Raw genomic sequence first — 26786 nt, 5'->3', positions numbered from 1 at the left:
CACCACCATAATTCCCTGAGCCTAAACACATCCCCCAAATTAGCCCTGCAGCTGTCTCCCCATGCTTTTGCATCCAGTTGCCTCGCTATTTCCGCACACTGCTCTCCTTCATTTTGAAAGGACAAAACCAAAATTAAAAATACCAACAGTTCTCCATGTTGAGACTTTGGTACTTTGGTTTTTAGGACATTTTTTTTAACATTTCTTAATTTGTCTGGACCACCAATAGATAACTTTCCAACTCTGACTTTACTGGTATTTAACTTGTTTCAGATCCTTTAATTTTTATTACAAATTTAACTGCAATTTATGGCTGAAAAATAATGGATAAAAGTATTGAACAACAGCCAGAAAGTTAGAACTTGTTTTGTCACCAATTTCTCCTGGTACGTTGTATCAAGCTTTTAAGAATTGTTGGATGTGTGTTAATCTTTCTTTTAATTAATTTTTAATAGTTCCTGGCTCTGACATTCACAAATAGTTAACAAAATTGTGTTTCATACGCTTGCCCTCTTAAAATTATGACAAACTCTTCTGGTGGCATTCCCTGACAATCAGGATGAAATGATTTTTGCTGTGTGGGCTTTGTAGTCCTGTTCTTTTTGCTGTGCCAACATCAACATTCAACCAGCCACATGGCGAGCTATTTCAGAGTGCAGAACGTGCCAGAAATCTCAACAAAGTCAGTAGTGTTTCTCTCCTTTTAACCATCTCACCGTGACTCCAGCAAGTGCCAAAGGCGGCACAAGAGAAAACCGGGCTACCCACCCTGCTCAGCCACCCCACAGAACTGCGTGCTGATTCTCGGGGAAGATAAGGCTCCTGAGAAGACACATAAATGCTGACTTTATTATCCATACAGCAATATTAAGTCTTGTTTAACCTATACTCCAAGGTGACACCAACTGCAGAACAAAAGACAAGAAACCACTTATCAGTGGAATTAACTTTTATTAAGGGGGAAAAAAGGTTTACATGTAGTTGTAGGTTTTTCCATCCATACTTTCAAAACTCCAAAAAAGGACTGGAAACAAAATTTGCTTAATCATTATTGCAATACCAAAAAATTGGTGGGATTTGTTGTTTGTTTTTTTTTTAAAGTGAACAGCAAATTATATAACTAATTGCTACGTTCAATAAATATTTTCTCTCCTGCACCGATTAAGGGGAAATATTCAACAAGTAAAACAAAACCCCCAGGATTTTTAGTTTTAACTTCAAATGTTATCCACTGTGCAGCAATCCAGAAACTTTATCTATAAAACACAGCATTAATTTTGAGTGTACAAGGATCTATTTTCCCAGTCAGTCAAATACCAAATTTTGCTCTAGCTCAAATAGTCTACACTCAAAGCAACTACCTGACAATAATAATAATAATAAAAAAAAATTCTGGTTCATGACTATCTAAGTAAATTTGTCATTACAGAAAAGGCTCAAAGTCATTACTTGTTTATCAAAGTAATAGGTAAACTTTTTAACAGAAAGGTTAACGAGTTACGTGGAAATGCAGGTTTATACTGAAGTATCTGAGTGTGTATACTACATATGACATGCAAGCTTTAAAAATATCATTGCTCTCTTCTGATTAGTCAGGAGTCCAATTGTTTTAAAAACAAAATAGGAATGACTTCCAAAATGTATCAGCACTTTGGGTTCTCTATTTCATTTTGCTTAAGATGTTTTACTACACAAAAACTACAACAATTACAATATTTAAGAGTATTACAATAAGGAGGGATGGAAAACAGGAATACTTCAACTGAAGATATGTATATTCTAAATGAACCAAAGATTCGTAAAAGAGCTGGATGGAGGACAAGGGAGGATGGGAGGGAAAGCAGTAGGGAAACTAAGATCTGAACTTTGTATTTAAAAATCATATCTTCAACTTTTAACTCTTCTGATCTTCAGTAGCGCCCTGGAAAAAAATAAGACAACACAATTACTGTAAACTACCTGTACACACATCACCTCAGCTTTAATGTGCCCAGATTTTGTGCTTTCCCATTCAGAATTTCCATTGATCAATTAATTCTAGTAACAAGAAGGTTTAAGCCACCCGTATTGTATTTATGCCCTTGTATTTACTTACTTGGACTATAGGAACGGGATCTTGATCGTGATCGGTATCGACTATAATAAGGCGATGGTGATCGTCTCCTTTAAAGAAAATGAAAGAAGAAACTCAACAACATCAATTATGAAAGCAGCCTTATTCACATCGCTTCTACAGAACAGAACCATTTCCTTAGCACTGAAAGACTTGGCCTGCATGAATGATTTCAGCTTTATTTGGCTATGGCTTACAGTTATTTAAAAAACGCTTTTATATTTCTCTATTTGCTGTGTTTAAAACTGTAAGATATTCCCAAAGAATTTAATAAACTCTCACTAGCCCTGCAAACACATGAAGTGCTTTTCTAGATGCCTACAATTCTTGTGGAACAACATTCTCTGAAACTAGGTAACTTTAAAAACAGTGAGATGGTTACAAAATGTCAAGCATTAAAAATCCCATCTACAAATAACTCCTTTTTAAACAGCACTGTGTATCAGCTGTCTCTGGTTCTATATACAGCATAGAAAAACAAGTTCACTTCTGTCTGTCCACCACATTTGTAGGGTACATGCTCCACCTCCTTCAGGTAGCAAAATTAACCCCTTGCCCAACTGTTTACTGTATAACCAAGTTACATTAACACTGAAGATTACGACTCTTTTAACCCCACAAAACCTAACACATAGCAAGCATGTATACAGAATCTTGCTACAAACCGAGTAACAGTTTTTGCCACTTAGCTCTTCAGTTTTTCCAACAACTCCACTGTTCCTACAGAAATAAAATAAAAATTAGGTACCTGTATCTGTAGTCATATTCTTCGTATCTGTCATATCCTCTGTCATATCCCCGATCATAATATGAGTCACGGCGACGACCTGCTCCACCGCCACCACCTCCTCCACTGCTATTAGGGAAAAAAGCAAAAAAAAATTACTTTAGAGAGCTACTCTTCATCTTGATTTAAATTATTTAAAAGCTTTTTTAACATGTTATTGTAAATTAGCCACTTAAGACTATGCCATGAAACAATCTAACAATGAAACAATTAAAGAAAAACGCCTTAAAAAAAAAACAAACAAAAAACAACAAACCAAAAAACCTGTCAGGGATTTGAGCCTAATTCCCATCGAAATCAAAGGCAAATAGGTACCTTAGTATTTTGGTAAGCTAAGGGTGCATTAAGAGACCATGCTGGATAAGTATTTTTAAAAAGAACTCCTTCAGTTGTTTATTTATTTATAAATAAACTACAACACAATAAACACAATAAACTACAGTAGGATTTAGTAGTATATGTGAACCATAATAGCACGTTCTTTATATTAATAACTTTGTGATAAAATACAATTGGCATAACTCTTAAAAATGCAAAAAAAATTATCTTTGGCTCTGTTTCTTCAACCAGACTCCAGGCATTTGGTTTAAAACCATTTTAGTCCCATTACAGGAAGGAAGGGAACTCCTTACTGTGTCGGCCTGCCCATGTAAATGCCTGGGGTGGGTGTATGTGCTCTCTTGGTGATGGAGTAATCCACCCGAATTCTCCTGCCATCCAGCTCCATACCGTTCGCATGCTCCATTGCCTGCGGGACAGACAGGGAAGAGGGACGTGAGACCTGCATCCTACTGGAACGCTACGCACAAAACACATTTTCCGTCAGAAACGCAAGCCCTGGGTTTGTTTTAGTTAGGCTGGTTACTAGTGCCCCGCTGTGGCGAATGGCTCATCCCTGTCCCCTGGCCCGTTTGCCGACGGTGCTACAGGACCGCACCGGGGTGCCGGAGCGCCGTGACACACAGCCCTTCTTCAGAGAGCCGGGTGCTAACCACCAACAGCCACTTTCCCTAGACTTTGCCTTCCACCCACCAGAAAGGTGAAGCGAAAGCCTAACCAGCTTTTTCTGAAAACGGCATCTTCCCTGCCGTCCCCTGACCCCGAGGGGCTGGGCGGACTGGGACGCTGTGCCGAAGTGGCTTCCTGGAGGGGGCACATGGCGGGGCTGCTGCTCGCCGGCTGCCATTTCACGCTCCCCCAGCCTCCTGCCATCTCCCTCACAAGGGCCTGCTCCAGCAGAGCTCAGCAAAATGGCGGGCCCAGCCTCCATGGCTCCCTCATGACAACCTGCCTCCCCGCTCGGCTCGCAATCGCGGCTCGGGGAAGCTGCACCGGGCAGGCAGGCGCCCTGCCCCCGCCCCGCAGCCCCCCGCCCCGCACGCTGCTCTGCGCTTTGAGGATCAACAGAACGGCCTTTCGCACACCCGGCATCACCAAAACGGCTTTTCAAAGGAGCAGAGCGTACTTTTGAGAACTGTATTAACGCAAAAGTAACTTTTAAAATCCCCCCAAATCCAAAAAACCACAAACCCATAGGATTTTCACAAACAGTTAACGCTAGACTTAAAAACCATTACAATTCAGAAAGCTATTTTTTTCTTTAATCCTTTCATCTGCTGTTGGAGGATCTCTCAAATACTAGTACACATCACTTAATTTGTGACACTAAGGACAGCACTTAGCCCAATAGAGCTTATTTTTGTTTTTCACCTGTGGAGAAGAGACACTGTTAGAATCTTGAGTTAAAAGAACACAACCACTTTGCTATTATTTAACTGTGAGGAACAATACACAACCTCAAAACATGAAGGTACCTCAACCAGAGCATTTTTTTTTCTCTCCTAATAATGAAATGATACTACTCAGAAATATAACTTTTTGCATATCTTTAACAAGAAACTTATTGAATATACATGTTATAGACGAGGAAACAAAAACCTGACATCTGCATGATTTAACTGCGATGTGCCCGAAGTGGAAGCGAATAAATGATCGCTAACCTATTTAACTACACTTGGTCTGTGTTTTAACCGTGCTGTTTATAGCTATGCCACATCGCCACCTAGTGAGTTCTGTCCCCAGACAAAACCAGAACTATTTACCTTACTGCAAGGCAGAGTCAAACAGCGTTTCAGATCTTTAAAAATCCACTAAAGTACATTTTGTGGATAAACCACGATTGTTAGCTTTAGTTTCCTTGCCTCAGTTTCCTAGCCTAGGGACATTTTTTTTTTTTTTAAAGTCCTCTTCCACAAGGATGATCTAGATTAAAATAAATCTGTACACACATCCTAAGAATGTATGTGTGCACAAACCTAAAAATGAAGGCTGCAAATAGCTGGCTGAAAAATCAGCTTCATGATGAAAACCACCTTTCTGGAAATGCAGCAATATGCACGTTATCTTGAAAAGTAAGGAATTTTCTGCTTCTTGGCATTTTTACGTCCAATCAACAACTTGCAGAGTAATAAACTCAGCTGACAAGAAGCCACCTCAAAACTAGGACACCTGGCACGTGTTTTATTTAGTGAAAAGAACAAACAGCTCTAAGAGGAAGAGTTCTTTGACACTGGGGTAGTACAGTGAAGAGCAACATACTAGCAAGACAGATGAAGAGTTAATTTTGAGACTTGATTGTCTGTCTTGGAAGTACCAACAAACATGATACATTTCAGTGGATAAAGATTAGTTCACAGTTGTCAGTCTGCAAGAAACTCTGACACCCTGGCCACAAGGTTTAACGACCTACTTTAATTTTAATTAAAACTTTAATTTTCTTAGCTTAGCTGCCAACAATAAATGCCAAGTAAAAAAAAATTAAATAATCACAATCTTTATTAGATATACAGACATAAGAAAGCCTTTTAGAGTTTTGACTGCATTCCCTAAATACAGAGAAGTTGCTATCTACAATAAGCCATTATGAATCCAACAGCAATTGATAGTTTGTATCACTCACATTTGGACAGTAGCAACTGGGAGGTCCTTCCAAAGAGGTTTTCAAAATCTTTGCATCATTTCTAATGACCACACCTCAAGTCTTAGAAACACAGTACCTAAGTTGACATTATTACCTAAGGACTGCTGCAATAGGATCCAAAGCATTATTTGAAAACCTGTTTCAGACAAGTGATACAAAAGTATTTACTTTGTACAAAGGCTGTAAAAAACTACTGGTGCTTCTAATTACTGACACGTCTGTGTTTTGTTATGAACCGGTTTTGGATTTTACAATTTCATTAGACTAATGTTAAAAACATTTAAATTCACTTTTCTTGCTGATTTTGGGTATGCACGAATGTTAAGAACATTTAATGTAAAAGAAAAATTGCACGTTCACTCTAACCATATAAAGACATTCTCAAACACCGTTTAAGAAAGTGTATTTTCCAGACCATCAAATGAAACATTTTAAAGAGAAAAATCAAATTATATTGGGGTTTAAGACAGACATTACCCTTTTAGGAGCCTTTAACTATCAACAGTCCATTTTTATTTCAGCGTGGATCTTCTTCCAGATACCTGAATGTTGTCAAAAGACTTGCACGGATTTTGCAAGCTAACAGTAAGCAGGCAAGTAAACGGGATTCCCTATAAACATGTACTATTACTTTTGGTTGCAAATGCTACGGAAAATAGACTTTGTAGTCCAGAATATACATCTGTATGTTTTCAGTCAGAAAATAGAAAATGAAGATCAGGAATAGCACAGGTAATATTTCAATCTTAGATTACAGGTTTTAACCTACAGCAGCCCATTCATAATAACAAAACCTCCTTCAAATTATTATCTGTAAGGTGTTAGTTTGACAAAATGAGCAGCTCCCAAACTACAGGATCATGGCCTCCAGTGCCAAAAACAGAAAGGAAGCATTACATTTAACAGATTCCAATTTAATTTGATATTTATTACAGTATGTGGTGGTTTATACATGTATTGGCATTTAGGTAAAGGAAGTTTTGAAACACTGAACTTTTAGTTATATGCACACACCTGCACAGGTGACTGATATTTGTTAAGCAATCAAGAATTCACTGAAAAAAAATAATCTTTCAGTCTGGATAATGCCACACACAGCAGCCTGGACAAGGAAACAGGTCATTGGAGAAGGGTGTGGGGAGGAAGTGGGGAGAAGGGAGAGAGAGAACTTGACTGGGCAAAGCTGGTATCACAGCCGCTTTACCTTTCTACTATGGAGTTCAAGACACCACTGGTGTTGAGCAAAAGATCAAGCTTTCACTTCAACTGCATCTAACTGCTTTGAATTACTTCAATAATGTGACATCACTACAAAGTTAGTGATGTACAGACTGAATACTTGAATAGTTAAACACAATATATGCTGGGACTCATTCTGAAAGGGTATTTTCATGATTTAAAAATAACTGTGTAAGATACTGTCTTTTTTTGTTCGCTGTGGGTTTTTGGGGGGGGTTCTTGCTTTTTTTTTTTTTTTTTTACCTGAAGTCCTTCCCATATTGTATTTAACACCACCAATAAAAGAGCACCTCTACTGTATCACAGGTACAGCATGGTATAAACAGTCATAATAGGTTAGCTTTTCTCCTCCCTGTATTAACTAAAGTTCAGGTCTGGATTTAATGAGGACATCTGGAAAAAAAATAATCTGATGGGATGAAGAAAGAAAATAAGAAACACAGCTTTTTACACTTACTGCTGTCTGAACAAAAGTGGATTTATATTGTCTAGTTTGAGGCTTTGTTTTTTGAATTACTATTAGAATAGTCAGTGATAATTTTTAAATATCTAATTTTATGATCTTAAACATCTATTCATTATATTATGTTTAAAGCATACTTCAAAGAGTTTAGTAAGAGTCAAGAAATACAGGATTTTAGAAAACCAGAATGGGTAACTGGATATGTTTCTGCAAGTATTAGCAATTTCATGGTATTTCAGAGTCTTCAGAGTCTGCAACTTGTAATTGCAAACACTTGAGACCTTCTTGCATTCTGTTATGGTATATCAAGGGTCCCCTTTTGATACCACAAACAATACTTAAAGCATTTATTCAACAAGCTATGGGAGAAGTTTTGGTCAATAATGACATTCCTAAGCTGGTCTGCTTGCACCACAGATTAAGCGTCTTACAAAACAGAATGACAAATCCTGTTATTATTCTGGTCTTTGCCAATTGAATTAATAATTCAATTTGTCTATATAAAGTTTGTCTTTACTGCTAATAAACACTACTTCAGAAAACTGTTCTGAAAGGTGGTCAAAACTGCAAAGAGTATACAACTAGCATTAGAAAACAGAAAATTTCCATATTGCCAACAGCTGCTGTAGCCAATGCTTCTCAGATGAGTTCTCACTACTATAGACACATAGTACATTACAGTAGCCTTGGTTTAAACAACTAATATTAGTATTCTGAGTTACTGAAAAGCCGAATAGTGGCACATGAAATCCCTGGTAACTGTAGGAGGAATCATCACCCTTGAACAGCCAACACTTCTCACTCATAAACCTCTCAATTTATTATTAACCCTGAGATTCCACACACCCCAACTGTTTGGTTTTTTTTCATATTCTAGTACATAAAATTTTACATTCCTCTAAACACAGGAAGAAAATCCTATTGTGATAGGCAGGTGAATATCCTGTAATTCAGCAAAAATATCACAAAACTGCAGTATTACAACACTGGATCAGTGCCAGTGTTGCCAATACTGAGAACTACATAAAAAAGAACTCCAATCTTGAGAAATGGGTCCTCCACAGATGTTTACAGATCTTGCCCTTTGCACAGTGTTGCATGTGTGGTTCTAAAGACTTAGCAGAGGGTAGTCAACATAAGATACTGCAACACACAAGGCAAAAAAGTAATACCAAGTATTACTTAGTGTTTTGTTGGGTTTTTTTTAAAAACACTAACTTTGTGAAAAAAAATAATAAAATTAAAACCACTATACCTGTAAGAAAGAATACCTTTTCTTCTAGAAAAAGGTAGATACAAACATAAGCTTTTCAAATAGGCTTTGAGCAAGCACACCAAAAAACATCAGCACAGCAAAACCTCAGGTCTTCTGGACAGCCATCCATCAGTCCTCAACATCTGCTGCCTGCTATCATCACCCTTTGAACTAAAAGACCATGTTCAGAAGCATCTTCAATATGGGTCAGAATGTAACAATCTAGTGAAGTGCTACCTTGCAAATGCTAGACCACTGCAATAAGACCATTAATGGGGAAGGAACCTTCTGTCAGACTATGAAGTTTCATCTCAATCTCCGCAGAATTTCAGAGTAGAAGAGGTTCCACATGAAATCTCCTTTAGAATGTATACATTCACCCAGCATTTCTTTCCCAGTCCTCTTAAGGTGGAATGACTGAAGGTACTGTGATGCTCTGACAGCTGCTCTACTAGTAAGCAAACACTGAAGCTCTGCTCCTCTTTATAGCCAGGATGATCGTGAACAGCTAACGACAAGGCTGTAATGGTGATGTAAGCAACACAAAGTTCTGAAAGTCTGGTGAAAAGCTTTTACTACTGCCCCTGTGACATTTTTAGAACACTGCGAAGCACCACCTTTAAGAAACACTAGTTTACGTTGTCTTACTGATTTCTGCAACATCAAGCTAGTTGACAATTCAAAATGTCTTCACCACCCCATGGAACTAGAAACATTGCATCACTTTGTTTCAGAATCAGCAACATTTTAACCAGCTCAATAATTGATCCAATTTGTAAGAAAGGTAACCAGCTACTACAAAGATCTTGGAGGGATTTCAGCCGCAACAGAATCCACACAATAGCACACTGATCTATCTTAGGCCAAGTTATGAGTTTAAACTACTAACAATTCATTTGGAGTCAAGTCTTAATATTACTAGTGCTTGAGAGCACATCAGCTGAAAGACTTCCCTGTGTTGCCTCTCTTCGAAGATCAACAGTGAAGATCACTAGAAATCCTCATTTTTCTTTGGAATTCTGCACATATTTAATCCACCTACGACTGCTTTAAAAGGGCTGGAAGGCAGTTCAGCATCTCATCTACAGTTTTATCTTCTCTTTATTCAGATGCTTAGGGTGTTGGGTGTTTGGTTGGGGTTTTTTAGGTTTTTGGTTTGTTTTTTTAAGAGGAAAGGGATTTACTCAGAACAAAAGTAATTCAAGTGTCATTGCTTTTATGCATACTGAACTCAGATTTTATCTTCCATTCAGAGAATTACTCCACGTCCTTCACTGTTTTCCTACAGGGCCTGTCACAGAGTTTCACAGCTATAGCTCTATCCCCTTTTTGTACACTAGCTGCCACTTAGTGCCATCTTTAAATCTGTCCTGAAGGCCCATAAAATAAGTCAAATAAAAAAGTTCTTCTCCTGTCCTTTCTGCCAAAGTATTTCAGTTATGTAAATTCCAAGCGCTGGGAGGGTTTGCATCCTTTCCCCCTCTTCATGCACTAGTCCACTGGGGAATAAAAAAATGCGTTTAATTACGTTCCCAATTATTTCAGCTCCTGTTTAAGGTGCTCATCTTAATTTCTGTATTTCTGACCACAAGTAATACCCCATCTTTTTCTCTGCATTCTGGTTTTGTAGTATCTGCCAAAACAGCTTTATACCAAACCAATTAATTCATGCTATTTACACAGAACATTTTAAGAAATGCATGGTGTCATGCATGACCATTGCCCATGGCAACTAGGAAAAACTCTACTTCTATAGACATGAAGTTGTAAAATAGACAAAACTGGCATATGAATGTAACAAATAACTGTGCAAGTATTTTGGATGTTGAATGTTCTACAAGAGAGTCACATTTTCAAAATGCCACTGCACTCAAGAGTGCAAAAAAATACAGGGTTAAAAGTTAGAAGATAGTAGGCCACTAAACATGGATATACAGCTATCCACCCCACCAACTCCTCTCTCAACCTGTCCAAGTGATAGTGGAAAAATACAGAAGGGACACTAAAGGAAGTTTTATGTCCTCTTACTTACCCCTATTACCTACAACACCCACACATACATACATCTACAAATCCTACTCTTCCCATAAGCTGATTCTCTGTTGGATCGTACCAGAAATCAAAGATCAGAACTGAGTCTAGTTCAACCAAGTCATCCACAAAACATTTTTTCATTAAAAAAAGTCATCCAACTAGCATCAGAGTTCTCATTTTTCAGCTACTGATAGTAGATTCCACAGCTGTCACCCTCCCTCCCTCCAGTGCTAAGTGAGAAGAGTCATATCCAAGCATTATGAATACACTTATCAAATGTAAGCAAAAATCAAACAGCAAATCTAAAACATCTGCCCAAGGTTGTTAATCCATAACAAGATGGTTGAATTCTGTGACTCAGTTTGCCCAAGAGCTAATCTCACAGTGAAAGCTTAAAGAAAAAAAATTTTTGAAAAATGGATTTGCCTTTACTTTTAATAGCAATTTCACCTTCAAATTTCAGCGAACATTGTAAAGCTCACATTAACCCTACACATGTAAAAAAAAGTACTGCTTACTGTGGTGAACCATAACACAGGCTGCTGTTCATATTCTTTGATTCCTTCTGTACAGATCAATTGTACTAACAACAACTCAGCACAGCTATGAACAGCTATCCACATAATTAGCAACATCACTGACCAAGGCACAAATCAAGACAAACCCACTATTTTTCAAGTGCATGATGACATACTTGCAGAGAAGAAAATGGAAAGTAAAGAGAATCTAGATACAGAAAACTACTTCAAAATATTTTGAAAATTAACTATTCAAAAATATTAGGAGGCTTCTGCACCTCTCTAAAGATTTACTTTCATTTTGAAGTAACAGACTAAAATCAAAGCAAATGCTCATTAGAGATTCAATACAGACAGCTCATGTTCAAAATTTGCCTAAGCATTGAACATTGAACTAAAATGCTTCATCTGTTTAGAAGTGCCATGTTGTTTCAACAAAACTTTAAATTAATCTCACCATCAGAACCTACTAGTGAATACACAAGTGAAAAATGTCCCCTCTATCCCTGCCACCCCCAGATATTAATGAAGACCATGCACAGGAGACACACCTGTTAAAGCAGTAAAGCACAACTTTACCTCTTTAGAATCATCAATTCTCTCAAAATACACGAAAGCAAATCCTCTTGATCGTCCAGTCCGCTGATCATAAACCACATTGACACCAGTCAAAGGTCCGTAACGGGAGAAGACTTCACGCAAGTCTCTCTCAGTAGTATACAAACTGAGACCAAACACTCCAAGACATGTATTAGGATCTGGATTAGCCTGGTAAGACAAATGTTCAACTCCAATTAAGTTTATAAAAAAAACCAAGTTATACATTCTTACATCAAAATTTCTCAATTCCCAGAGGTTTTTAATCTGAAGAAAATGAAACCTTATTATAAAGCTTAACACTTCAACAGTTACTCTGATTTTAAGATATTTTCAAAAAGTCACTACTTCCATTAATTTTATTTTTGAAAAAAGAGAAACTTCTCATGTTGGTAAAAAACTCAGTTGATAAAAATTAAGTATTCTGAAAAGCTATAGAATAAGAGAAAAGCTATAAAATAAGAGAAATAAGGTCAGGCAGCCTGAACTCCCACTCTTTCAGCCTTTTTGCACTGTCACCACCGGTACTGAAAACTTGCATGCTGCCTCCAGCTGCACACACTAAATGCATTTGAGCTCCTAAGCACAGAGAGCTGAACTGTAATTTAGCTTCTACCAAAACTTCTTCCCCCCTCAACACTTACTATCCAACTATACTGAAAGTTAATATTTACATTTGAAAGTTTATCTCTTTTCACTGGTAAACTGGATGAAAAAATCACCTGCTTCTTTCATCTAGACAGTAACAACTGTTGAAGGCCAGTTCTGTGAAACTGTAATCCAAAAGCACAGGCACTTTTCTACAGCAAGACTCTTGATTATCTATGCGATACAGATCTACTTAATACATTTCACTTCAACTACAGGAAGTCAAATATGAAATTGTACAATTTCTCTATGAGGTTCAAAGTTTCTCTGCATGCCAGAGAGTTAATCTAACACCAACTCCACTGTAAGAATTATTTTGATCAAAGTTAACATTTTTTTCAGTTAAGCTTCTGGCACCTGTTACACTAGATGCAGCAATTTAAAAACACCAGCAACAGGCATAGGGATTTAACGTTTCTGCTACAATAACAACTGGAAGTTGACAGAGTTGAAATTTATATTTCAGTTTCAGATTTTCAAAGCCACTGATGTACAGTAATTTATGTCTCAGACCGTGCCTTTCAGCCTGACTTGAAGAATGAACAGGTTTAGATTGTGGGTTTTGGTTCAGTGCTTTTGTGCAGGAATCCATTGTGAAAATAAGATGCCCAAACTACTCATATTTGAAGTTTCTTTCTTTCCATTTGTCAAAGTTCAAACTTTTCTTTTAAGACATGAATCTTCTACATTCTTATTCAGCTCCTTATTACAGCTGAAGAGCACAACAAAACCTGGTAGTTTGTCATTTGAAAGCTTTAATTATACAGCTTTAGGTTTCTTTTTTACTCCATATTTCCATCTATCTGATAATTCAGCGGCATTAACAGCTATACTCCTCTTATTACTGAAACTCTTGTGAGTCTAATGAAATATCTGTCATTTAAATCATTGTTTGGACAAGTCCCTACATACAGTACATACCAGTATTGTCTTTTTTTTTTTACATCCCCCTTACACTTAAACCCTATTACCTTTTCTGAGGCAAGAGAATCAGTCTGTGTACCCTAAGCAACAAGTGACGGTTACATCACAACTGGAAGAACTAAACTGACTGTGGAGGACTACAAGACATCTTTTACATTAGGATCTTGCACTGCCTCCCATCAACACAGTATGCAAGCTCTCTCTCTAAGATCAGAAGTGGCAAAATTGCTAGAAATTTTCATGGTGTCTTCAGGACCTTGCTATTTAGGGGATTCACATCTGGTTGATTTGAGTTTCATCTTGATGCTACTAGAACTACTCCTTAGAATTAACGTGAAATTCACTGTGAAAACAAGTTTCATGTTTCACAGAGTCATTTCCAAGGCAAAAAGACTTCTTCACAGAGCAAAATATTCTAGTGTTTCCTAAAGCAGTAAAGCAGATTTATTCATCTTTCACCAGGAAATCTGCTAACCCTTCTTAAGTTCAGTTATTCCTGCCAATTTTTCAAGACATTAGATTCATATTTACTACACCATGATTACACACTAGCAACAACCCACAGGAAGTGTAACTACGAACGTTGCTTCACAACAGCTTAAGCCACTGTACGTTAGCACTGCTGTAGTCCTGCCCTTTTCTACACAGTCTTGTCTTCTCCCTCACACTGGTATTATCTGGTCCTGGTGAGATGCTTCACCAAGGTAAGCCTGCTAAAAAACTATATCCTTTTTGACAGGATTAGTAAAAGATTCAGAGAAACTAAACCAGACTAAAACTAGAAGGACTGGAAAAGTACCACAGCCCTCACCGAGTAAGAGGCAGACCTGTGTATAACCGCACTCATTTAGATCAGCCTGAAGTGACATGGAACCAGAAGCTAAGGCACTGAAACATTATAAAGGCGGCCATTGGCAGAAATCTCTCAAAAATAACATAAGATTAGTATCTTCGATCTTGGTTGGTGTACCTATACTTCCTCCTGTCCATACAGAGATACTTCTCATCTACATTTCGAGAGGCTTACTGATCCTTATCATAACGCAAGTTTTCTAGTCTATTAAGATTTACACGTTAGCTAATAACACATGGGTTCACTTCTAGTTAAACCAAATTAATTACTCTAAGGTATAAACTCACACAATCACAAACAACCTTCAACATAATGGGCTGTATGAGCAAATAAACACTTGAGAATTTTCTTCTTTGGCTCCTATAGTCAATCTTACCAATACTGTCAGGTTGCAAGCATGCACAAGGAAGATGACGTTTTTGTGAAGGGTATATATATTTGGAACTGTAACAAAAAGATCAGAAGGGTTCAGCTTCTTAGAGCAGATAGACAGAAGCAGGTGTCACCCTACCTGCACGTACTGACTTGTAATGGTATGGTTTCCAAAGAATTTCTACAACTGCCCTGCCAGGCCCAAGAAATAAATGCCCAGCTCTAAGGACAGAGATTGCTGCTCCCACCCCTGCCCCAAACTTCCATATGCAGTGACAAGACAGAAGGTCAAATTCAGCCTGCAGGTAACCTAGACTACACTGATGTAAGGAATTGTTTTGTTGATACTCAGCCTTGATGAACATGACATACTCTGCTGCCAGTGTGCCTTCTCCTGTTGGACATTGGAGAATGACTACGGCTCCTTCGACGACGGTATTCTGGCGTGTACGATCTGCTTCGAGAACGTCTCCTATGGGAATGAGAATGGGAATGGGATCTGGAACGAGTGTAACGTCTGTGCGAATGCCTTCTGGACCTGGATCTTCAACAAAGAGAAAGCTTTTAGTTAGGTCAAATACACATGATATATTGAATTGTAAGCCTTACACTTCCTAGAGAAAAATCTTTTTTTATTATTTTATTTGAGGCTCTCTAAAATTAAAATAGTTAAGTCTCTTCCACTTTGCACATCTAAAGACTGTGTGGATCTCTTAACCTACTCAGTAGCGTTTTTAACTGTGACAGTACTTCTGGCATACAAAGAGAATAATATTCACAACAGGTTTTGGGAAGTTCGAAGTTTAAACTTCTATCAGCTTGGCTGCACATGTAACTAACACTGGCAGAATAATAGAGAAACCAGATATGCAACACTAAAAAACTGTCTTGGTTGAAAAATTGAAAGATCTAGCATAGCACTACAGTGCTGCAGCATCTACAAATGAAGTTCACCTAGGTTTGAAAATTATTCAAGACGAAAAATACCCCTGCTTAACTCCTCAAGCATTTCTTTGCAGACATCTAGCCAATGATAAACTCAGTTTTTAACCAGCATCATCACAAAGTTGCATGATTTCATATGGGCATTATATCCTAACAACAGTTAGTAGTTAATTTTCTGGCTACACTGCAAGAAGAGAAGCTATAACATTTGGCTGAACTTTGGGAATTCAGAGTACTGTAACTCTTCATCAGCTGCCCTGGTATAAAGTGTATAGATAGGGAAGATGGATAACTGATCTCTCCCAAGAACCAGGGAGGAGGAACATAACACTATGTAATTCCTCTTTCCGCTCCAAAGCTACAAATGCTGTTTTCTGGTTTCTCTCTCCATTCATGAATGGATTCAGTAGCTCTCCCCATTTTCACCAGTACAAGGGAAGAGAGAAGATGGGTATTATAAGCCAGGTAATATTTACAACCTATTTAGACAAAAGACACAAAAGGCATTCTTCCTCTGTTCTGAGCAAGCTTTCTCAGAACTGAGAACTACAAAATTTGCCTCTGCATACACACGCTTGGGCTAGAAAAGGACACATACAGCATCAAAAAATGGATTTCAATCTTAGAGCTACCCTAAATCAAGAAGCTATCCATGCTCAATTTAAGCCAGTTTTCAGATTTTGCTTTTAAAGCCTCCAATGAGGGAATGTCAACTACTTCCCCAAGTAGCGCCTTCCAAAATTTCCAACAGTTATAGAGCTTACTTCTTTTATCTAACCCAGACTACCTTTGCTGCAGTTCTCACTTGACTTTTTCTTTTTTCTCCCCTAAAGATGAGTTCCACACAAGAGTCATGTCCCCTCCTGAGATTTTTGGGGAAGAAGGCAGGAACTTTTACAGAACTGAGATGCAATCTCTTCTCTCCTGGAAGAGATATATCTACAAATTTTAGTTGTGATTTCTACATTACTTCATCTATTTATATTGCCTTCTCTATTCATACCCATGCTTTATTACTCATGGAATCTTTCCCCAACTATGCCCAACTGTATAATCACTAACGTGCAAATTAACATGGCCCTGTTAATACCAGAAGGTTTATGATTTTTTAGAACAAGGGGAAAAGAAATCTTGCCAATGTACCAGAACAGGCATAAGTAGCAACGCTGAATTAACATGAACAACTGTCTGGACATACCTTGACTTTGATCTTGACCTAGAGTGCGATTCAGAATGTTTGGAAGCCCTCGATGGACTGCGAGATCCTGACCTGCTCTCCGATTTTACACGAGCAGGACTCCCAGCTGGAGATTTAGACTGGGAGCGAGACTCCTAACAAAAAAGACAGTATTAAAAATGGTATTGGTTGTATAAATGCCTAACTCCTAACATTTAAAATACAGTAATTCTATAATATTGATTGCTCCTGAAAAACAAATGGTTAGGTAATACCCTCCAAAACAAATTTCATTCTTCTAACCCACTGTTAATATTGTATGCTTTCCTCAAATAGGTCCCTGCTTGAACCAGATCACCAATACTCTATTAACTAAGTAATCATGCAAATTCATCTACAACTTGATCATACAGACACTGGAACATAAACCATACATTTACTTAACCTAGGACCCATTCATTCTTCCAGATTCTTTTAATTCTACTTCACTCTTGCTTTCTACTTTTCTTCATTCTTCATTGAGTTTTTCATTTTTCATACTTCGTGTATTCTTCCCCAATTCAAACAATTCATTATAGCCTTAAAAAAATATTCAAGTGCTTCTATCTGACCAATCTTCTGTTCAATTTTTTCCCCCATTCAATTTTAATTTTCTGATCTTTAATACTTTTCATTAGCCTTCTTTTATCTTGATTTATCTTCCACATTCTTGGAAAAAACTCTTCAATTTCTTCACGAACATTAACCTTAATGGAAAAAGAACATTTAGTATATTTAAGCACGTGGGGATTATAAAACTCTGCTGGAGTTCAGATGTTATCTACCAAATTGAAAAGCCAGCAGGTAAAGTGCAAGAAACTATTTTATAAAACAACTTTTTTTAAAAAAATATTTTTATAACTGTATAAGTGTCTATGTTCTAACAATGAGCTTACTGAGTTCTCAGTGTTTTACTGTATTTTCAAAGCTACCCTCCTCCCCTTTCAGATTTTAAGAGGCACAGATACACTAAAAACTAATTAGCACAAATATATTAAAGTATTGATATCAATAACTGTGATTTGCCCCTAAAATAATAACTATGTTCTTCTCAGTATCAAATATCCCAAATTCTACTCCTACACATTATTACTAAGACACTGTCACTTCAACAGAACAGCTAAAGATTTCCAGTCAAAACCTATCTATGCACATACTTACTCTGATAATACATGCACATAGATATATGCAACAATTTATTTTTCTTCCTACTTTTTCTTCCTCATTCTTAATCCTGTTTTCCTGCATATAACTTAATCCATATAAAACAAGATGTGTAATACTACAGAGTTCAAAACAATCCAATAGAAGTAAAGACAGAAGGGTTTTTTTTTCTTGTGTGGTAATGCACACAGGAAAAAAACTAGGAAAACAAGCAAACAAAAAGCAGGGTAGGATTTCCCCACAGTTTGTAGTGTACAGCATTTCTAGGGAGCTCAGCTATAAAACCCCCTACAGAATAGTATGGTATATACATCTGTAACTTCACAAAAAATGTGCAAAATTCTTAATGAAGAAATCACATAGTCAGTTCCCCTCCCATAAGCATCACATTTCATGTTTATTTGCATAATTTCTTCCCCTACCTGTCCTCATGATATTTTTCTCAATTTATTTCTTACTCTGCCTACATCCAGATTTGCATTTTCTTTTTCAGTTACATTCTTCAGTATTTTGGGCTAAAGTTCTTTTCAAAGGATGCAGGTCTCACATTTCAAGACAATAAATCCACCAGAAATGGAACCTGAGAGACTCCTTACTAACAAGTATTACAGCTACACTACCTTTCCTCTTTACCTCAATAAAAAGGGCAAGACACACATGGAGAATGTTTGATAGGCCTGCCAAATTTATCAATGAGGGCCAAATTTGAAGCTTGGCTGTGACATGTGGACCATATAATCAGGTCTGCATTACAGGTTACCCTTAATAAGTTGCCTATCTGCTGATCTAGCTACATGACTTTCACTGAAATAAAAGGATGTATGTGCACTTAAATATTACCAAATTTTACTTGGTGGTTTTATTTTTACATTTGAAATCCACTGGTTCACTATAAAAAGTAAATTTCCCTTTAGAACCACATCACCTTGCCTCTATTTTTGTACTCTTCGTTGTTTGATAGCCTCCTTAATTCCTCCCTTTACTCCTTCAACTCCTGCAACAATTGGAATTTTATCTGGGAATTATTTCTACTTTGCTCCCTAGCAAAAGTGAATGTTCTTCTATATTGCTGATCAATGTGACATCATTCAGATTTAGACAGCATCCCTCAATAAAAAGACAAATAATTCACCTTCCTCAGTCACTCCTTCATGAGGATACTGCATCGTCCATGCTTTTTACATTTTAGAGATCAATTCTTGAACAACAAGAACTTAAGAAACTTGAACAAAACAAGCAACACCCATCCTCCCAATCTAGACACTGCACAATCTAGAAGAGCTGGGAGGTACAAAAAATACCAAAGACCCAATCATCCCCATACACTGTACACGTCAGTGTCCTTAACTATTCAATTGAAGCATCTTATGACACTGCCCACAGAGTTCCTAATAGTATCAGTTATGGCAACAAATATGTATTAAGCTGCCAAAAGCAAATGTTACATCATTTCATATAGGTCAAGCCCTGCAGCCTCCTATAGGGGCTGCACTCAAACATACAACTTTAAAACTGGAGTGACAAAGGTGACAGCGTAAGTTTTTACACATTTCAAACTACCTCAAACAAACTGTAGATGTAAACTGCAGCTAAAGAGAGATTACCTGTTAGCAGTTGCATACTGTGTCTCTCATTGGCAGGCAATTACATCTCATCTTCTGATGCAACATACATCACCTAGTTATATCTCCTACAGTGCTTCAAAAGGAGATACTAAGGGAATCACAACAGACTGCAAGAGTTTAAGGACGATGCTGAAAAAGTACCTAACAAGATTTAGACCAGCAAGACTAGAGGCAGGGATTAAGAACTTCAAGGAGTCACTTTAAAAGAATTTTTCTCCTCTACTTCCTACTATAAGGAAATAATTAGCAAACTATATCTTAGCCTATATCACAGACCGACTCAATTGTTCTGCATAAACAATCTATATCCATTCTGCAATGAGACAATTAGTTACACATTCTTTCTAAATATGTCATCTTTAACAAGAGAAAATAAACACCTCTATTACCCAAAGCATTGAAATCTCTCAATTCTGTACTAGCGTTTAAGCAACCTATATGTTCCAATCTTACCTACATCACTATCACAGAAATTAATTTAAATACTGCTTAAAAGAGAAAAGACTAAAATTTCTCTCTGGATACTCAGCATTTTCTTATCTTTCTGTTCTAAAGATCCTCAGTCATCTAAAGGCCACAGATAAGACTGTTTCTTAAACTCAGCTTCTCATCCCACAATTATCTTACAAAACAGTACATATTTTAACGCCTCCGGCTTTATTATGCAACTGTCCAGTCACTGCTTTCACCCTTACAAACTATCAGGCAGATACTCACTGTGACCATGTCAAACCATCTAGATTTGCTGTCACTACAGGCTGTAGGAAGAGACAGCCAGCTAACTTCCTAACACTCTTCAGATCAGACTTCCCTTTCAAAACAAACGCTACCTCTGCCAATAGCACTTTCTGCATGGGAAAAAAAAAACCAACAAAAAAACATCCACCCACCCACCCCCCGACAACAAAAAACCCCATACAAACCCACCAAAATCCCGCCTAAAATAGTAGTTTTTAAAAAAATCTCAATCATTAACAGTGTGCTTCCTCAGAATAAGACGTGGTGGCTTCCTCAAGTACGTACCAGGAAATGGGATTAATGATTCACCAAGAAATGGAACTTGGAGCCAAAGAAATTATCGTAGGTAAATACCAAACCTAAAAACTGCAGGTTCAGTTACTAATTCTCTGGGTAAGAAGATGCACTGCTAGAAGCATTTAAAGAGAGCAGGAACAGTAACTTTCAACCTTTCCACCTTCTGTCTTCCCAAAAAGAACATGAAATAAGTGGTATGGAAAGGATACATGCCCGCCTCCCACCCTCCCTGCCCCCCCATTAACTCATGATCACATAAACACAGTCGTTGAACAACTAACAACTTTAGATGATCCAGCTGAGCATGATGTCAGTCATGTCAATGTGTTTTGTCCATACTGGTACAACTGTTTAAACCATGTAATTGATGCAACTTATATCTAGCATTTATCTTCCTTGCATCCTTCTAGAAATGCTATTTTCCAATTTTATCACTATTTTAAAAGCACTCTAAACACTTCTATGCAAAACAGGATTGCAAAAATCTGTAAAAATTACTTTTCCAGTTTTCCACCTATCTTGAAAAGGTATGATAAAGGAGGGGGGGGGGGGCGGCGCAGGGGGAGAGAAGACAAAATTGTTCTTTCTTTTACATCACTTCCATCCTGAACTTGTCATACCATTTCAGAGAATGACAGAAAGGCTATCAAAATTTGAAGTGAAATGCTAAATAAAAAAACCCAAAAAACTGAATAAGCTTAAATTAAGCTTTCTATAGCAAAGCATGGAAAGTGAAACGGGAAGAAAACAGGAAGAAAAAAATATCATTAAATCACACAAATTTCAGTTGAAATTCATTTGGCCTTGTTAAGAAGAAATACATTATGTGGTCAAAAAATGACAGGACAAGTAGTCTAGCAATACCATTAAGCCAGCAAAATGACAGTTCAAAGTTCAAAACTCCTGCCCAAACTAAAGAAATAAAAAAAGTCCAACTTTGGAAAGGGATAGAAAAATGTAAACAGTCAAGAAAGAAACAGATACTTGGCAACAGCCTACATTCACCGGATAGACTGTCAATGTAGTGATATTTAATCTACAAGAAAGGACAAGATTACGTTTTAACCACTGTTTTGACAGGAATCTACCAACCTTCCCCAAAACTCACAAGAGAAGTAATCTGTGCTTCATACTATATTCTGTCACTCTATACTACAAATAAAACTGAACCCTTAATTAGCTGTTGTTCTATAAATATTTCAATAGTATGTGTAATAAGCTTCTATACAGAAAGCAATTCCCAAGTTTTACTGTTTTGAAGTCATGTATATTTTAAGTTACCAACATCAGCAAACTACACATTTCTCAGTGATACTCCTCTGATTAAAAGAAAAAAAAAAAAAAAAAAGAGGAAGAGGAAGCTTCAGCAATAAACTTTCCAAAATTACAAGTTCATTTTCTCACTGAGGCTTGAAAACATCCCTCTTCAGGAAGGGTTCTGTAGTAACTCCTTTATCACATATGGAAGATAGGAAACTGAATTTATTTTCAAAAAAAGCAGTCTTCCCAGCTGACATGGTCCAGAAAAATCTAGAATTTATTAAGCTTGATAAAAAAAATATAGTCTCCTTTCCCACACTGGTCTTGGAAAACCACAGGGCGATCACAGCACTCTCCAAGACAATGCAGAACTCCTGAGCATAAGCAGACCATCACAGCCTGTATTTCAAAAGATATGGAAAACAACACGCCTGCCTTTCCACACAGGTGGCAGGTTGCCACTACAGGAGAGATCGAATACAATAGGCTAAATACACTTCTCACCCATTATTTACCCCCCTACCCACCCACCCCACCCCTTGATCTCAAAATTGATCAGATTTAGTAACTAACATCAGAACACATGTGAAATTAAGTATTTTGCATACAAGCTTCATGAAGCAAATACAAAACACATTCACAGTGAAGCTAACCCAAAAGGCACTTGCATACATATGAACTACGCATACTTCCTTCAACAAGATGGCTCACATGCAAAATCATGTATTTCTTCAAGTGCTTTATTAGACTGAGATCACCGTGAGATTCTGCATAGAGCAGGAAGAGGCATCTCATTAGAATGAAGGAAGACAACCAATGTGGAGTTCCAAAATGGAGTTTTGTCTCTGTTCTGATAAAAATTATTATCTATTTAGACAAACAGCACATTAATAATCTACTAAACTTTTAAGATTACAAAAATCAAATATGAGAAGCTAAAAAAAAAGGTAATTATCGAAGTTTCAACTGGAGCTTCTGAAGTGCAGGTTTGTTCGGACTCCAGCTTGTTCAACGCTCTGGGAAACGTTTTAATGAAGTTGCATCACAGAATGTGCACCAAATGAACAACATCTTATTAAAATTAACAGCAAATATGGAAGGAAGTAAGAGCTGCCTGTCATCTGACAGCAATAAAGGATAAAATAAGCCTCATCTGTCTAATGTGCTCACAAAGAACATTAAATGGTAATAAAATCCTATGACTTTTCCAAAAGTCAAGTCACTGGATAAGAAGCGTGACTTAAAACCTTTTTTCTTCTTTACATCCACAAACTTAGCTCTAGCACATCCACTATATTTCTAATTCTTCTGTCAATTTCTTTCCATTAAATCATCATGCTTGCTTGGGGTGGGGGGGATTTCTTCTGTTCAAACAGCCACGTTCATAATACAGACCTTGCTTAAGTTGAAGTAAAATGACACAGAAACAGAGCAGATGTTAATTAGTCTGAGCATACTTGATTAACATTTGCTTTAAAAAGTCAATAAAGAAATAAGCAACCTCAAGAATAAAAACCCCCAAACCTCTACAATGTCAACAATGATTCTACCCAACACTTTCAAAATGCAAGTCTTTACATTACATTATTTGCATTATCTCATTGGAAAGTTATTTCCATGATTATTCTAAATTTCCTGTTCAGATTAATTAACATTATGACTTTAAAATCATAAATTAGAAGCAAAGCATATACATGGACAGTGTCTCAATGCTGCTAAAAGGAAGCTGTTTTTTTTAAAAAAGTAAAACTTCTGATCATATTGTGGGAAAATTAAAAAAATTAACTGAGTTATCATTATTTATATATGAACATATTTTCTTCACAAAGTAAGCAGCCAAACACTTTCTAATTAATCTCTCCAAGACAAACTCCATACATCTCATAAGTAACCACCTTCATCTCAGTGCATCTGACTTCTTCACTACTTGCAAGAATTTTAAGTGAAGTGCTTTTGGGCCAAAATGCATCTACATGGATAGACTATAAAAGGACTTGAACTATACTTGAACTCCCTTACTCCTTTGGCATTTGGTTTTTTAAAAGTACGTCACATTATTTAGTATTTAAACTTAAGAGGGGCAGGGGCAGACACAACACTGAAAGGGTATTCCGAATTCCTATTTGCAGCAAATTTCCAGGAAAGCAGGTTCTTTACAAACTTTTTTCCAGTTTCTGCAGTTCTTTCTCCCATTGAAAACTCACGCCATACTCTCCCAGTTCCACGTGCCCAAATGTAGCAAACTGAAGCACCAGCATTCGGTACATAATAGAGTTCTACTCAATTGGCAATAGCAGACTAAACACTGAAACACCAAAGATGCACATGCTTAATTTTATGCCTGTAAGCATTTCCACTGAAAATGAAACATAAAATGTTACAGTCTGAAATATGATTTATTTCAAGTATTTTAGTAGCATCAACAACAAAGAAGTATAACTGAAGAAGAAAAGAACTGCTTACAAGTGGTTCTTCATTAGTAGCACAGAACCCCAAAACTATAAATGAACCCGCTACCTGCAGTTACGTTCAGTTACAAAAAAAAATACCAGCAGACAAGACACTGCCATATGCCAGACTGATTGAGAAATTCCAGTGTTAGGGAGAGAAAAGAACAGAACTTTTTCCAAACGAAGACTCAACACAGTCAGCAGGCTCTCTCCAACAGGTAATTTTCCATCACAAAGAAAAAAAAACAACAAAACAACAAAAAAACAAGCCAACTAAGTAGTAGCAGAGTAGCAGTCACAGAAACTGCTACATAGGACTTTTCACATACTCTCAAAACATTATTTTACTTCTACATTTGGCAGCAGAAAGCATGCAGAAATACTGAAACCCCACAGCTATATCAACTTTGTAACATTAACAGACCCATTAAGGAACCTAACATAAATGTTCTGTGGATGAACCTAACATATTTCCTAATAATAAATCACAGTGGGAATACAGACAAGAAACTAATTTAAAAATCCAAGTCTTACTGTAAAATGGGAGACTAAAGTAAAAACTTTAAGAAATTAACAAAGCATACTTGTTGCTCAACTTTCTCAGACTTAAGTTGGATTTCCCTTCAGAGATTAGTTTATTTAACTGAAAAGAGGTTAGCTATATAGCCATCTTTGTCCAAGCAATCAACACAAGAACAGATTTTGTTTACCTATCTGGAGGAAGAAGCAGCAGCCAGTCACTGCCCAGACAAGTACAGCACTCTCAGCCTTGGGTTTTTTGGTTTTGGTTTTATTTTTTTTTGGTTGGTTGTTTTTTTTTTTTAACCAGCACTACAGAAGCTTAACAGTACTCCTGTAAAAATAATTACTGGAATGTGACACTGCTCGTCCAAAATGTCATCGCTTGTTTCCCCAGGCAGTAACCCTATAGAACTGCAAAGCTACTGCCACTGGTTCATCAGAGAAAGTCACCAAAAGGATGCTCAGGTGTTCCTTTAAAGAATCTCTTAAAGAATGAACAACAACAACATCATCTCTGCAAAACTAAAGAAAGGAAATAGCGATGCAGTAAGGACAAAGCACGCATTTTAACTCCTGTTTCAAGCAGCTTCTAATTCCTGCTTGCCCTGATGATCACTAAGAAAAAAACCCCAATACTGAAAACGGAAGGGACCAGTCATACTTGCACATGAAAAACGGCAGCAATCAGAGGGAAGAGAGAAGAAACAGGCCTAACAAGATTACAGAGCCACAGCAGCTTGTTCAAAGTCTTCAGCTGCGTGATCAAGGAGTTTCAACGGTTTAACAACGAAGACCGTACCTCCCCGACGGCTTCAGGAAGCCTGGCCCCGAAGACGATCCCGTCTGCGGGCCCGCGGCCAGGAGAGGCAGCGCACCCTCACTAGCGGGCCCAGTCCCTCCTCGTTTACGCGGGCGGAGGCCTCGGCCACGCTGCGCGGGACCGCGCTCCCCCAGCCGCGACCGGGAGACCGGCACTGCCGGCAGGCAGCGTGCGGACGGGGAAGGGCAACGACGCCGAAGCGTGGCCCCGGCACACAACAGAGGGCCGGGACAACAGGGCGCCTCGGGCTCACGGGAAGGAAAGAAAATAAAGAGAGAAGCGGGGGGGAAACACCGGGCTACAGCAGCGCTCTAAGCCCCGTTTCTTAAGAAAAATCCTGCGCTAGCAGGGTGGAGGCCAACCCGCAGCACCAAGGCTCAGGGCCCGCACCTCGACGGAGGGGGATGGGGACGGGGCTACGTGATGGGAGAAGGAAGCGTGTGAGGTTTAAGGCAGCGGAGCTCAGCATCGGGTCGGCAAAAAGATGGGGGGGGGGGGGGGAACGGGAGGAGGGGGGAACAAAAGGAGGGACAGGGAGAGAAGAAAGACGCGAGCGGCCCACGGCCCAGTCAAGATTCGGGCGCCTGAAGAAGCCATTTTAGAGACAAGCTGCGTTGCCCCCACCCCTACCGGGCCAGAGGAAGCGGAGCGCCCCCACTCCCCTTCCCCGGGTCAGGTCACCCCCGCTCAGCACGGCCCGGCTAGGGACGGCCACTCACCCTCCCCTCGAAGTTGTTCTCCTCCACGTCGCTCATGTCGGCAAAGTCCTGGCCACGGGGCTGGGCGAACGGGGACGCTAGTCCCGAGCAGCAACTGTACCCACAACCGCTACTGCTATGATTGTTGCTGTTATTATTACCGCTACAGATATCGCTGCCGCCTCCCTCCCGCCAGAGCCTCGCAAACTGTTTCCCGCAGCAGCGCAAAATGGCGCCTCCGCTCCGTCTGCGCCCGACACCGCGCGGG

The 26786-nt window shown here is 38.3% G+C and overlaps 1 protein-coding gene across 4 annotated transcripts; it reads right to left on the bottom strand.

Annotated features, from left to right (window-relative positions):
- Window positions 1-934: 934 nt before the first annotated feature.
- Window positions 935-26786, bottom strand: TRA2A (transformer 2 alpha homolog). 4 transcript variants are annotated; one of them, XM_040593445.1, is made up of 8 exons: window positions 26540-26786; window positions 16927-17060; window positions 15156-15255; window positions 11969-12157; window positions 3533-3648; window positions 2862-2969; window positions 2096-2163; window positions 935-1921 (listed from the first exon to the last, which is right to left on the bottom strand). In XM_040593445.1, the coding sequence occupies exons 1-8, from the start codon at window positions 26573-26575 to the stop codon at window positions 1911-1913; spliced, it is 762 nt and encodes a 253-aa protein (XP_040449379.1). In that variant the 5' UTR covers window positions 26576-26786; the 3' UTR covers window positions 935-1910. The 4 variants fall into 4 exon arrangements, with proteins under 4 accessions (XP_040449379.1, XP_040449378.1, XP_040449380.1 ...); XM_040593444.1 differs by having other exon boundaries at window positions 15156-15327; window positions 26540-26785; XM_040593446.1 differs by having other exon boundaries at window positions 15156-15327; window positions 16927-17651; window positions 26540-26784.

Source organism: Falco naumanni, chromosome 4 (assembly GCF_017639655.2).
Source record: "Falco naumanni isolate bFalNau1 chromosome 4, bFalNau1.pat, whole genome shotgun sequence".
NCBI classification, from domain to species: domain Eukaryota; kingdom Metazoa; phylum Chordata; class Aves; order Falconiformes; family Falconidae; genus Falco; species Falco naumanni.
The sequence above is the reverse complement of the archived record's forward strand: the minus strand, read 5'-3'. Positions and strand labels throughout refer to the sequence as shown.